The sequence below is a fragment of the Macrobrachium rosenbergii genome, chromosome 51 (assembly GCF_040412425.1).
Source record: "Macrobrachium rosenbergii isolate ZJJX-2024 chromosome 51, ASM4041242v1, whole genome shotgun sequence".
Lineage (NCBI taxonomy): Eukaryota > Metazoa > Arthropoda > Malacostraca > Decapoda > Palaemonidae > Macrobrachium > Macrobrachium rosenbergii.
Window position 1 is genome coordinate 53,468,794 of NC_089791.1, and position 15,161 is coordinate 53,483,954.

General features: G+C 40.4%; 1 protein-coding gene across 1 annotated transcript in view; it reads left to right on the forward strand.

Annotated features, from left to right (window-relative positions):
* Positions 1–4,411: 4,411 nt before the first annotated feature.
* The window catches only part of LOC136833414 (bromodomain-containing protein 8-like), a 41,698-nt gene continuing 30,948 nt past the window's right edge, over positions 4,412–15,161 (forward strand). The window contains 3 exon segments of the mRNA XM_067095546.1: positions 4,412–4,557; positions 11,357–11,450; positions 11,740–11,933. Coding sequence (XP_066951647.1) covers positions 4,536–4,557; positions 11,357–11,450; positions 11,740–11,933 — 310 coding nt within the window. The 5' untranslated portion in view covers positions 4,412–4,535.

A 15,161-nucleotide genomic window follows, 5' to 3' on the forward strand; every position in this document is an offset into this window, starting at 1 on the left:
TGTGTAGTCATCATGGATGGTTAGAGTTCCTCACTGAAGTCATTCAAGGACATGCAAGAAAATATTCATAATGTGTTAAGATACTTCACAATGGAGAAACAGAACAGGGGACTATTACTGATGTTGCAAATGCAACTCTTCGTACAACTGAGGCAAATAAAAAGTCTGTAAAAGCTACAGGGTGAATCGAATATGTAAGAAGCGCATGAGAGTCAGCAAGAATATTTGGTGACCCAGTTTTTTGAATAAAGAAGAGGAAAGATCAAAACCTGTGACTGTTTGATGACTTTGATAAATGTTTGCTTCGTCGGATAATTCTCAAATTTTATGAGAAGAAAGAAATTCCAACCATTAACAAAGTGTTCTTTGAAATGAGGGAAAGGACAGGATTCAAAGATGGTAGAGAATCTTTAAGAAAAATTGTGAGAGAAATTGGTTTCCGATACGCAAAACTCGATGGTGGGGGAAATTTTGATGGAACGATATGACGTGCAGTGCTTGAACAAGATTCCTAGAAAAATGCAAAAGTCAGAGAACTGGACAAAATAATTTATCTGGATGAGACTTGGCTTAATCAAAATACACTGTAGGAAAATGCTGGAAAGATAATAAACTGAGAATGCTACTGAATTAAAGTGCCGTCAGGAAAAGGTGGCCGACTTATACCCTGCATGCAGGCTCTGGGAGAAGGTTTCATTCAAACGCTGAGCTTAAATTCACTGCAAAAAATGATGGTGATTTATCATCACCGTCAAAATGAATCACGAAGTGTTTGAAGAATGGTTCCGTTGCCAGTTGTTCCCAACATGCCACCACCTTCAGTAATTGTGGTGGATAATCCTCTTATCATTCAAGGAAAGTAGCTAGACTATCAACGATGTCAAGCAAAAAGGCAGTAATTACAGAAAGGCTCATCTCTAAAGGTGCGAAACCAACAGAGAAAATGTTGAAAAGTCAACTTTTAGAGATGGTAAAGGAGTGCTCCGTTAAAATAAAAGACATTTATGTCGTAGATAAAACTGCAGCAGAAAATGCCAATACAACCCGATAGAACTAATTTGGGGCTGGAAGTGAAAAGTTTCACTTGAAACGAAGCAATTTTAAGATGGCAAATCTATCCTGAACTTACCTAAGGAGCTCTGGATACTGAGATACCTGAAAATTGGCAGAAGGGCTCGCAAATCATGCGAGCAGTTGCAAAGTGGAAGATGCAGCAAAAGAAAGATATTTTGATAGAAAAATATATTGACTCATTCATTATAAGTCTTGACTCTTCTGATGAGGAGTCCTCTTAAAGCAACTCTCTCTCTCTCTCTCTCTCTCTCTCTCTCTCTCTCTGTATATATATATATATATATACATACTATAAGCATTTTAAATTTACTATATTTATATACACATATATAAACACTACATTTGTATTGTTATATTGCATGTGTACATATATATATTATTGGGATGTATATATATATATATATATATATATATATATATATATATATATATATATATATACTATATATATATATATATATATATATATATGTGTGTGTGTGTGTGTGTGTGTGTGTGTGTTGTGTTTGTCTTTTTACGCTGTTCTGTATTGTTCTTTTGTAAACCATTGTAGATGCACTATGATCACGAGCTTAAATAAAGTGTATCATTATCATTATTATTTATTAGATATACTGTATTTATTACTTGAATGTTTCTAAAAATAAAGAAATGATTAATGTTTGAAATTTGTTTATCATATCCGTGATTTCCCTTTAGTTTTGTCTTTGTAATTAGTTAATAAATAAGTTAAGTGAAGAATAAAAAGAACTGTTTCGTAACTATAAAGTTTTAATGCCAATACACACCATATGATAAATATCTGAATAAAGGAAAAATAAACTTATACCAGCGAACCCTTCTAAGACAATTGGAGTGGGCATTTCCCCCTTACCAGACGCTGAAAGGAGTATAATCTGTACAGGACATAGGTTTTGACTTTAGGGTAATGATTCCCTTGGGGGATTAGTAAGAAATACAGAGCTTTGACTTTGGCCGCCTCCTCAAAGAACTTGAAGATATGGCAACGTGTGTTTTCGTTTTTAGACACGCCCAAACCCTCACCACAGATTGTGACCTGTATGTGCAGGTAATGGGGAAGCCATGAGCGCTGTGACTAGCCAAATCCCTTTCTCAGCTGATCCACACAGGATAGGACTGACAACAACCTTGGGAAGGGGTGGTTTGTTTTGAAAATGTTCATTTTGGCATTAATCCAGGCCTAAGCCAGTACTTACAGGCTGCTCCCCGTGGACATCCCCCTCTCTCCAGTTGCCTACGTATTTTCTCCACTTCTGTATTTTTATCTTTATCACTTTCCTCTTTATTATTACTTTTGGTAATAATTTTTCTTGCTCCATTTTTCTTATTCTTTCATTTTCATTTTCTTGGTCTGCATCTATTGCCATAGTTATTTCTATCTGCCTTGCTTTTTTTTTTTTATTATCGGTGTGCACTTTTTACAACTCTTGGGCAACATTTTCATTAATATCCTACATTGTTACCCCCATTTTCTCTATTTTTCTTTTAACATTTAATTTCTTCCCTATTTGACGTAACTGATTTTTCCAACCAAAAATGACCAAATTTGTTGTTACATTTCAGACAGAAGCACTTAGTTTTGACGATACATTTTTGACTGAGGGATGCTGGTCTTTAGGTATGCCGGCACACGGTATATGGCACTTTTCGTCCCATAGGTCACATTCTTTTTAATTATTGCTGTTTATTTCCCCAGTCTTAGTGTAGCCTACAACGGCTGCACGTTTCCCCAGGTCTATGTTCCTTGAACCTGTAATTTCCCTTCGCTAGGTTAACCTTTTAGAATGTGAACAAAAAACTTGATAGCATTGTTACCTAAAACCAGCATAAACCACGAATCATTGTATAACACAGTGATCACACCACAACAATCAAAGTAGTTTCTGATTAAGAATGAAAGAAAACGAATGCGTCATTTAGAAAACAAGTATAGGGGAAACTAATCGGGATCCAAACTTTGTTTTAGGTTTTTATAGATAATTTCCAAATAGGAACAACCTTTCATTGGTTTCATTTATCATACTCATAATATGACTAATTTGAGAGGGGATATCCGTCATAGCGTAGGAGAAACAATAGCTGAGAAACTCGAATGCAAATGGAAATGAGGTACTTCCATTCAAAATATTAACAACTCGCGCCACGTTTGCACAGTTTTCAGCTTGACTCCACTTTTTTTTTTTTTTTTCCTCTCAACCGGAGACTACTCAGTTTGTGTCATTGTCTTTTTTTTTTACTCTAAATATTTTAGTCATCCCTTTGATAGCACAGTTGACTAATTAGCGTCATACAGTATTTTACGCGTAATGCTTTTTCGCCTCTCCCCATCATCTATTATGTTATAGTAAGTGGTTTGACACTGTTTAATTGCAATTCTTCTCGAGGCACCCGTCATCACGTGATTTATATATGTGTATTTCGGAGATCACTTAGGAGACAGCTCATTAAGGAAGTTGGTATTAATAAGATTTTTTGTATATCAGCAGTAAAGCGCAAAAATAAAGAGAAATACGGCCACAGTTTAATATAGCCTCTAGTTGTAACATGTAAGGTGTTACAGTGGGGACCATACCCTAAATACTTATTTTGTCTCCTAGACAAATTATTAGGAATTTAGAAGTTTCTAGAGTCCTTTGGTACTTGGCAGAAGTTAATAGTGGCCATTTTTTAGTTTTGCTACAGAAGGAAGACTTCGAATGCACAAGATTCTTAAATTACTTTCTTGTAATCATCTCCTCTGTGTAATTAGGATGCAGATCCTGGTATACTGCATGATTTTAAAGTCTTTTTTATCTTAAATATCGTATGTCTTTTTCAGTACTAGCCAGGAAAAAGATTTTGAGCATTATTTTACTCAAACCAGTTAAGGTAAACTAAACTTTTGTGAGAATCACAGCAATTTATTTGAGATGCTAAGTTAATTTTTGTAGGGTGGACTTGAGGTAGTAGCATGATCCTCGGTTGGAGCTTTTGTGTAATTATTTCTTTAAACATTTCTGTAAGATTTTTAAAAGATTTTGTAGAGTTTATATTATGCACGACGCTTTTTTATACGTTGTCTTCCATGTAATATTTTGTTAAATTACAGCGAGATCATTCTTTACAAGATTAGAGTTGATGCTTATACACGAAGTTCAATTAAACGTTTTCTTTAATGCGAGAGCGGTCTATAAATTACTAGTTAGAGTTCATACTCATGCACGAAGTTCAATTATATACTGTCAGTATTATTTAGAGTGTACACTTATGCGCGAAGTTCAATTATACATTGTCTTTCTTGTAAAATTTCGTTAATAAGAGCTTGAGCAGTGAGAGACAATACCTTTTGTGTGAGGTGGAACGAGGTGACCTCCACCATCATGTAAACAAAAGCGTTATTACCGTAAACACACCGTTGCTCCAAGGACGTGGTTCATCTATTGTAACGTGAAATACAGACAATGGCTACTTCTTTGCAAGAACGTGAGTGTTTTTTTAAAACTTTGTTTGCTGTGAGGGAATTTTAAGTAATATATTGCGGATTATAAACTATTTAGAATGTTTATTGGGCTTTGGACTTAGGGCCATAAATCATACCATTGCAGTAGGTGACTGCTGGGTATCTATAGCCTAACATCCCTAGCCAGTAACATGTTCAGTGTATCACTGGGGTATAATTAAAAAAAGGTGAAATATGGTCTTATACAGATTTTTATCCGACCTGACGAAAAATATTGTTGATTTCCGTATTTGTCTGATTGTGGCAAAAATTACAGCGTAACCCTTTTTAAATTCAACTGGCTTAGCGGTTCCTTGTAAAACAGTCAGTCCAACCATCCAAGGTAAAACTTTACAATAGTAGCCTGGCCTGGTTCCTGCTAATCGCTGGCTGGGACAGGTTACCACCTTTTTGGGAGTTTGCTCTCCCCCGCCACATCAGGGCACGTCACCCTAAGTTATGTTAGGTAGGGGTTAATGTTCATTTCCAGTCCAAACATCCCTAATCGATTTTTTATTATTATGGTAATTGTAAAAAATTAAAGAAAAAATACTATATACATAATTCTCACAAACTAATATTTATCACAAAAAATAAAATGTATATAATTGAGGATTTTTTCTAAGTTTCAATTTCATCTTTCCCATGACTTCTTGAGCTCCCAGGAGTGCGTTTGTACGTAAGCAGCCGCCAGCCATGTGCATACCTGTGCATTTCACCCACTTATCTATCATTACATCACATTGTTTTGACATGATTGGCGAACGCATTTATGGAAGTTCTGTCGACTCAGAATTTGAAGTGGCGCGACTCATTAGATCAACCAAGTCGACATTTATGTTTGTAACGAAACCTCTTTTGAATACAGTTGACATCGCAATAATAAACCAGTTTTCATTGGATCTTACTTCAGAACCAATGAAAACAAGTCATTTATTTCATTAGCCTACAAATTTTCCGTTGATTATTTCAAGTTTCACCAACGACTGAGATGCAGCAAAATATTTGTAATTCTTATTGTTCGCACAATGGATGCTGCGTGTAATGGGTGTGAATTTACACAGTATTAGTGCATCAGAAAACTTGTCGAATAATGTAACGAAGCTTTATCTTTTTTAAGAAGTCACGTAGTTCTTCCAAGTTCTGTTACTTGCCCGAAATGTTCCAACCCCTGTACTTTAAGATCAGGTAAGAGTTTGTGGTGCTGTAATAGTAGCGTTTCTCTCCCAAAATCGAAAAAACGAAAGGTTTGTGGCTATACTGTTAAGTGACTTTAAAAGAACTTTTCTTGAAAGAATTCATTTTCCTCCATGGAGTTAGTTTTATTTATGTGAGTGGCTCTCAAAACCATAATGTACATGATATGAAATTGTACCTACATTTTTTAAAAGAGCTCATCAAATTACGACTAGAGGTAAGATAGTCCCCCCCCTCCATAGCTAACATGGCAAAATTGTAACCAGTCAACACCCCTAGGTTATGTGGCATTATTTTTTATTGCTAAACTAAAATTTTGCTGGCTATTGGATGTTAAAGTGACGTGAGCCCACGTGGCAGCCTACTTGATCTGTGCATGGCAACATATTTTTTCAAATTTTTCTTGGTACTTAATTCCATTCAGATTTCATCAGAATTAATTCGTTTTCTGTACTTTTCTTACACTGTCAAGTACTCTGTGCTGATGTGAGGGATTTGAAACTTGACAGTGAAAAGTTTCAGTTGAAATCTTGAATGGGATTATTAAAACAGTCAAAAAAATATTTGTCATGTGGAATTGGAGTTTGGACCGGAAATGAATTTTTGAGTTTGGACTGGAAATGAATTTTTGAGGTTGGACCGGAAACGAATTTTTACCTAGGTAGGTAAGATCTGGTCAGGTCCTGGCATTATAGGAAAGGTTAGGTCTATGTATGTATGAGGAACCTGCCCCAGTCGACATCTGGCGGGAATCAGGCCACAAAACTGTTGTAAAGTTTTACCCAATCCAAAACAGCCCCTTCAAAATTAAAAGTGAAATTGCATATTTAGTAGAAGTTTGGGCTGGAAGGTTTCGTTCACAGGCCTACGTGGACAGGCGTAAGGTACCCCATAGTGATGATAGGCATATGTCAGAATTTAATATCTGCTAACCCATCACGAACAACAAGTGATCGCGTACATTTAAGCTAGTCTTTAGCTTTTTTTATTTTTGGTTGATTGTGGAAGTGCTAGGTCCGGGAAGTGTTTTTGGTTGGGATGATAAAGTCTAGGGCAGCTCTTGAGTAGATAAGCACATTCATTGGTAAAATTTAATTTTAAACCATTATTGCATTTTGGACTTGAAATTAATATTTTTTCCCGTGTTTTAATGTGTGTTTTGAAGGTTTCTGTAATTTTTTCCATTAGCTGATATCACAGGCTAAGTAGTTACAGAGATAGCGGATCCATCCTTACATCCTATAATTCAAAGGACCACAGTGGAAAAGCTGTGATTTTGGTTAGGAAATACCATTGATTAAAATACAGGGATTGAGTTAACCCAAACTGGCAGCCATGTCATTACCTGGTTTCCCCTGGGATTTTCCCCTACCTCCCCACAATGTTCCACAGGGCTGCACTAATCCCTGGCCAGTGGCTTCACTTCCTTGTACTCCCACCCCTAATCCAACTTAAAGTTTTAAGTCCTTATAGACAAAAATCCCATACCATACCTATCCTAACTGATGGGGCTACGTCCTTACCTGGCCCTGGTGGCTTAGCTTTTCTTAGACCCCATCCCTACCTAACCTAACCTAGGATGCCAGGTCCTTACCTAGATAGAAACCCCATGCCTTACCTCATCTTAACCTATGGGGCTGCTTCCTTACCTGGCCAGGGTGGCTTCGCTTCCCTGGGACAGTCTCTCCTAACCTAACCTTGGATGCCAGATCTCACTAAGTTGTGCAAGACTCACCTGAGCAGAAATCTCATACCTAACCTGGCGATGGCATAGCCCTTACCTGGCCAGGGTGGCTTTGCCTCCCTGGGACCATCTCTCCTAACCTGAACTTGGATGCCAGGTCCTTACCGAGACTGAAACCCCTTACCTTACCTATCGTAACCTATGGGGTGTATCCTTACCCTGGTCAGGTAATGCGCTTCTGGGACCATCTGCTTCCTAACTTGTATGTAGGTCCTACCTAACCTATGCCAAATTCTTACCTAGATAGGGAACCCCATACCTTACCTATCTTAACTTGTGAGGCTGCGTACCTATGGCCATGGTGGCTTCATTTCCCTTAGATAACCCCCCTCCCAACTTAGGGGACTGGATTTTACCAAGCCAATGTGGCTTTGCCTCTTGTGTACCCTCCCCCACTTAACTCAACCTAGGACATTGGGTCCTCATTTAGCTCTAGACCCACCACCAAATCTGCTATGACACTGCAAATGACTATTAATAAGATTACAGTAACTCAATTATTTCAGGGGATGCTTACCCCACACACACACACACACACACACACACACACACGAATAGCTAGAACCATAATACAGAGACACTTCCCTAAAAAAACACTTAGAACTGCTCTATTTTGATAGTCCAAACCCACACAAAAACAAAAATGCTTATACAGGCATTATCCTAACACAAGGGGATGAAACAAAGTTTCTTGGAAAAATGTCTCTTGAATATATAGCCTAGTTCCACATCTAGGGTATTCAGCACCATCTTCACATATCTGGTAGCCTAGCCTACACTATAAAGTATACTGTATACATACACGGTATAGTAATGTAATATCAGCTAATACTGGAAGTTTCATGCAGAGTGACTTATGAAAATCAGTACAAAGAGAAATTGAATAACAAACAAGAATTAGCTTGAATACTATGGTATAATTTATACATATACAGTAGCATAGCCTACATTATACTGTACTCTCATTCACATGTCATATATAAAACATCAATACAACGAATATGCATCTTTCCATGGATCTTTTAAAATGTTATGCCTTGATTCACTGTATACAGTAATATTGTATATATATTTGTATATTGCTTTTGTGTTATAAATTGTGATCAATGTTTTGGTTTGGAAATCATTTGCACAGTGTTTATATTGCCATGTTTAACTCAATGCAGAGCACTTTTCTTCCTTCTAATTAGTGTAAATGAATCTCTAGATACTTTATTTATATGGGGAAAGGTTATTTTTCATTATACTGTAGATACTTTATTTTTATGGGGAAAGGTTATTTTTCATTATACTGTATGAAGTGCTTTTAAGCTGAAATATAACTTAAATACATCTTGTTGTGAAATTAATTTAGCTATTTTTTTCATTGAAAGATGACGCTGGCCATTTGGGGGCATTTGTTTTGTGTAAAAAATCAAAATTCCGTTTGCGATTTTCACTTGATTTCATCATAATAAGAGCTTTACATATTTATTGTTTATCAACATAAAAATAGCAGTAATGTGTTCTTTCATGCCCAGTAGTTTTGATTAAATACTTTCTCTCAATTTTAATTACGGTTGAGTTTTGTCCATGTTGCCGATGCATGATAATTTATAGTCATAGCTTGAACATTGTTTTCTCAGTTTCACCTACAACTTGCAGCTTAAATTTAGCAGATTATTTCCTTGCCGATCTTTTATCCATACCGAATAAGGGTATATTGTAAAACTTTATCAGTCCTATTCTATTTGTACTATAACCTACAGTAATTGTTGGTTAACAAAACAACAGTTTCTGGGCCGGTTGTTTATGGCTGTACGAATTTATGCAAGAGTATAACGCATGAAATTTAAAAATATATAATAAATATTGTCATATCGGTATTAATTGCTTCACCAATAAAATTGAATTATCATAGGTGAAATATCATAGCTTGAAACACTGCCTAGGTATTTTAATAGTTTTATCACAAAAAGTGCATTTAGTCATGAAAATGAGGTGAAAATACAGTAGTGTTGAATATTTCTCAGTGAAAATACTGTTGTGGGTGGATTTTCAGCGAATAATGCATATAGCCTATATGCTCCATAGAGAAATCCACAAATCGTGAGACTGCAAATACGGGTGTTTACTGTACTACCTAACCAACCAACCTAAGTTAACCTAACGTAACCCGGGGCACGAAATCCTTACCATAGTGCATGAGATTAGTTTGAAAATACACCCCATAAACATATGTTAACCTGAATCCAAACTGTCAGTAGGATTGATGTCTTCAGACTGAACAGGATCTTCCCCAGATGTTGAAGGCTGCTGGGTGTCAGACTCTGGAGGGTTAGCCAGTGGTTTACAAACAAAATTAACTTTCATGGTGGAAATACGTAACCAAGAAATTATGTTGCTGTCTTTTTTAAATAACTAACCAGGGAAATGACATGGCACTGCAGTACCATAAGCTGCATCCTACCCTTATATTTTAAGGAAGAATTGCACTTGGGGCAATACAAAGAATTAGGTAAACGAGTGTCTGTGTGAGGACGAAATTCGGCTTAGAATTTAGCAATGCAGCCAAAATAGTCCATGAAGCAAGAAAAATAAAACTAAAAACTAAAGGCTCCATGACTGCAAACTGAAGCAGCTTTACCAAACAGTGCTTGATTTCCAAAATCCCACATAATTTGTGACACAACAAAACAACCAGTCAATTCCAGCATTTTCCCAGTTATCCACAGTTCCAGGTGAGAAGAACAAGACATTCCAGATACTTAATCCATCTTTACCCACAATGCACTCTGACAAACAAACTCTGATCGGGACATCCACTCCTGTGACAGTGTTAACATAAACAAACAACTTCGAAAAATCTGTGTCGGCAACAACATTCGTCAGAAAAAGATTGGCAACAGTAAATTTGTGAAAGACATGAGCATGATGTTTGTATACTACACAAGTTAAGGAAACTTGAGGTTACTGCATGAAAATTCCAACATCGAGTAATGGTTTAAATTAAAATAGTACGAGGCATCGAATTCCTCAATGGTAGCAATGTAATCAGGAAAACTCATAGCACATGCTTCTGTTGTGGCAGCTGGACAGCAAAAGAACATCTGAATTTGGATCAGAGTGTGGGTACTTGAGGGATAGGCTATGGATCATATTGTTCATATTTGTTAGATTTAAAAAAAAATACATTAGACCTAGGGCGTGGCCTAGTAATTAGGTAATCGGGTATCTGAGAGCACATCAAATTGGGACTTGGGTAAATTTACGTACCACTCAAAATTAACGATCCACAAGTTGACAGTAATTGATCAAGAAAGTGCGTTTTTGGATGTTTTCATAGAACATACTAAATTTTTATTCAATACCATTTGTTGCCTGGAGTATTGCATAATCAGATGTAGCTGCTGCATGTTGTTCTATATGTTGTACCCTACCTTGAAATTATCCTTTTCAATATATTAAATGTAACTTTTCAGTAATTAAATATTTACAGTTTTACAGTCATTACTTATGGGGTATAGGGGCTATACCAGATGATGTGAACCTCCAACTGGCAAATAATGTACAGTAAAAATTGTTCATTGTAAACATCTGGAGAAAGTTTTTTGGATCACCAACTTTACTGCAGTTGGTAAACTTTCCCAAGTCTCAATTTGATGTGAACCCAGTTACTGTATTGATCATTTATTTAAGAATTATCACTGTTTGACTCCAAAATTGTCAGGCCCTTCAGTACTGTACCTCCATATCAATTTAGATTTTTTTGGTTTGAAGTTTTGATATTCCTTATATACTCAGCTCATTAGCAAATCATTTTCACAACTGTACCCTACTGTTTTGTATTTATTTGTTTATAGGTCTTAAACTAAAGCAGTATCAGGTGGACACATGGACTACCCGGGAACAATTATGTCTTGCATCAGCTGTGCTTCGGAGTGGAGACCAAAACTGGTTAGTAGCATGAAGAATTGTGTTTTTAACTGTACCCCATATAGTAATAGGTATAGTTCATGGTGAGATTGTGCAGATCTGACTTATTTTTTTTAAGATTAGACTAGTAGTATTGCTTGTTTTTGTAAGAGTATCTTCTTATTGAAAACTGAACCTGTCTTTGAAGTGTTCTTTACAGTACTGATGTTTTATAAGTGATGTAGGATTTCAGTAAAATGCTGGCTTATATTTGTATCAGTTTGGCTTGTTAATATTTTAAATATAGTTATTAACTTATTTTGTCCCATAGGGTTGCTGTCAGGCGTAATATCAAGATGTTAACAACAGAGCACAATAGACCTCCTGACTGGTATTCTACCAAGAACTGTGCTCTTCAGTATGCCAAATTACTAGAACGTGTCGACACTCCAAAACGGAAGAGGGAGCGCAGTGATTCTTCAAATGAAACCCCTGGTGAAGTTGTGACAAAGATGCTAACCAAACGTTAGTAATATTAGTTTAAACTTATTACTGCCTTTGACCAGGCATGGGGGTACATATCAAAATAATATTTGTTCCTACACAAATACAAACCGCAACGCTTTACTTATATGGGGGAATACTTTGGCGAAACTGAACTGGCCGCTAAAGACTTACAAGGCATGTGTTGGTATTTCTACCAGCGGGAAGTTGTTGGTAACAGTGGGAAACCCACGGTACCAACCACCCAGCTTCACAAAGATTCTCTTACTTTCGGCTTCGCTCTGATGCAGACGTGTTTCTACTCTCTGCCTCGGACCTTCCTGGATCTCTAAAGTCAACCTTTTCTACGGTGTGTTTGTCTGTTTTTCATTTTGGCTTGTTACCCTGTATAACTGCATGTTTGTAATTATGATCGATCTGTTACAAACCCATGATTTGATAATCCCAGGCCGGATTTGTCCTGGTAAGGACAAGAAATGCATACTTTCTGGTTGTAGGAGTGCAAGATTTTGACCCCACCCTTTGCTTAAATGTAGGAAAGGGAGCAAGGACCCCCCTGATTGTACTGTTGATGATCCCTGTGATGAGTGTAGGCTTTGGTCCCCCGAGCAGTGGGGCAGGTGCTCTCGGAGGCCCAGATACAAACGTAAGAAGACTAAGGTGTCGGAGGGGCTGTCTTCGGCTCCTTTGACTCTGATAGTTGTTAATCCTTCTCAGTTGTATCTGAGTCCCGAAGGTCTTCCCTTACTGTCCCTTACCAGCACTGAATCTATCTCCCTGTCCCCTGTGTCAGCATCCGCAGTCACAGAGGAGGCCAGATCAGTGGACCCAGCCTACACTCCTCTTAATTCCCCCAGAGTCTCTGATCCCAGAGTTAGGGCCCCCCCACCTACCCGCCTTTGTCTTCCTCAGGGTTGGTTTCTGTGCCGGGTTTGAGTCAGGCGTGGGAGTCGCTCGGGATGGTTGGCAACTCTGATCTTCCTTCGCTCCTTGAACATATCAAGTCTGGTGCGCGGGCGGGAGTACTGCTCCCTACCCCCACTACCCACATAGTTGATGCTCTCACGACCACCACCGTCACCGCTGTGCTGCCGAGGAGTGTGGTGACCTCTGTGGGAACTCATCGTGCCTATGGTGCGGTGTCAGCGCTTGCTGGTCCGGTCTACTCTGTCACTCCGCCACCTCCCAGCTACGCTCTCACGCCTCCTGCCTCGCTTCCACCGTTACCCGTGCCTACTCCAGACCGCACAACGTTTCCTGCGTCTCCAATTGTTCCTGCCAGCGTACGCCCACAGCATGAGTCCCTTCGGACTATTGCCCCTGCTGCTGTCCCTGCCCCAGTTCCCGTCGACCCCTGGTCTGTCTTCGTCTTCGGTAAACTGGGGGATGTGGTCTTGTCATTGCTTGAAAAGAAGAAGAAGAAGAAGAAGCAAGCTCGTCAACCATCCCCATCTTCGTCCTCTCTTCATCGTCGTCATCCTCGTCTTCCCCTCCCTCTTCTAAGTCCAATTGGGCTGGGAAGGGGAGGGTGGTCCCTCCTCCCCCTAAGAAGATTCACTCTTCTAAGGGGGTGCAGTCCTCTCCTCAGGGAAAGACTGCTGGGTCTCTCGCTGAGAAGGGTACCTCAGTGCCCTCCTCAGATGGTTCGGGAGCTTTGTCCTCCTGGACTGGTTCCGTTTCGGTGCCTCCTAAGCGAGCGTTGCCGAAGGCATGGTCTTCTACGGGAGACCGCGCAGTCTCAACTTTCGTAGCGAGCTCGAGCATGGAGCGGGAGAAGGGGAAGAGCCCTCAGGCTTCTCCTCCACCCAACCCGTTGTCCTTGCCCAAATCGGACAAAGGATCAGCGGGGAAGGTGCCCAAGGACGTCTCGACTCCGAAGGCGTCGGGAGGAACCATGAAGGGGTCCCCGCAGCCTTCTTCGTCCGTTTCAATGCCGAAGAAAGCTAGAACATGCCCGGACGATAGGGACAGCAGCCTCCAATCGGCAGTCCACGCCCCTGCGTTGGTCTCCTCTGCACGTCCAAAGCGGAGCATGGATCGGCTGTGAGGAGACCATCCCCTGATCGTCACGACGGTCGCTCGCCCAGATGAGTAAGTCCGTCTAGGCCCTCTTGCGATCCTCTGCCTCTCCCACCCCCTCAACTTCCTCGGGATTCTCCGGGAGGAAACGGGGTCATTAGGATTGCTGGGGCTGAGGCCCTCGGGCAGTCAACATCAGGCGCGTCCGGCCCTCCCTTGCTCCAAGTGAGCGAGAGGTCATACGCCTCTGTTGTACAAGGCAGAGAGATGGGGTCTGTCTTGGGCTCTCCTGCAGGTGGGGCCTTTCCGGATGACCACCTCTTGGAAGGTCCTCTTCCGAGAGGTCCGGACACTCTGGAAATGCAGAGGGCTTTTGTCGAGGTTGTTGCGCTGATCCGTCAGCACAATGGTCTGGAGGAACCACTTCCAACTCCTTTGGAAGAACGGTTGTCCAGGTTGGAGGAGTTCTACGCTTCCAAGAGGGAGCCCAAACCCTCCCTTGGTCTACCGTGGTCTCCCTTGGCGGACAGCGTCCTCAAGCAGGTGAACGACCCGGTCTCCGGACCATCATCTTCGCTTCGCTCAACTCGTTCCACCAAGCTGTTACCTCCCCCTCTCCCAAGGCAGAAGAGATACTACGTGCCATCGGAAGGAGCACTGCAGCAGAAGTTCGTGGAACCGGGACCAACTCGTTTAGCTCCTGGCGCCACTTCAGCTCAGCTAATGGGGGAGCAGGCACTTCTCACGCAAGCTGAGCTGAATGCTTTGGAGGGTACAGCTCTGTCTGCCCTCCAAGTGGTCTCCTGGCTCAACAACTGGGCCTTCGCATTGTCGAGAATTGCGTCTGTGTCTAGTGCTCAGAGCGAAGACCCGACCTTCAGGAGTCTTTGCCATTCTGGGGTCAAAACTATTTCCTTTATAACCCACCAGACGGCAAACCTCTGGGCAAACCTGTTACTGAAGAGAAGGGATGCGGTGTTATCCCGGATCTACAGATCAGTGGGCGGCGAAGCTGCAGTTTCTCTGTGCAATGGACCCATTCTGGACTCCACCTCCCTCTTCCCCAGGGGAGAGGTGGATGCTGTGGTGGACAAGAGGAAGGCCGATGAACACGACCATCTTGTCCATCAGGCAGCGACGAAAGGTGTTGCGCAGCCTTCTCGTCCTGCGGCCAGGTCTGTGAACCAGGCTAGCACCCCAGCCCCGAAGAAGTCTGGTGCTTCAACAGGC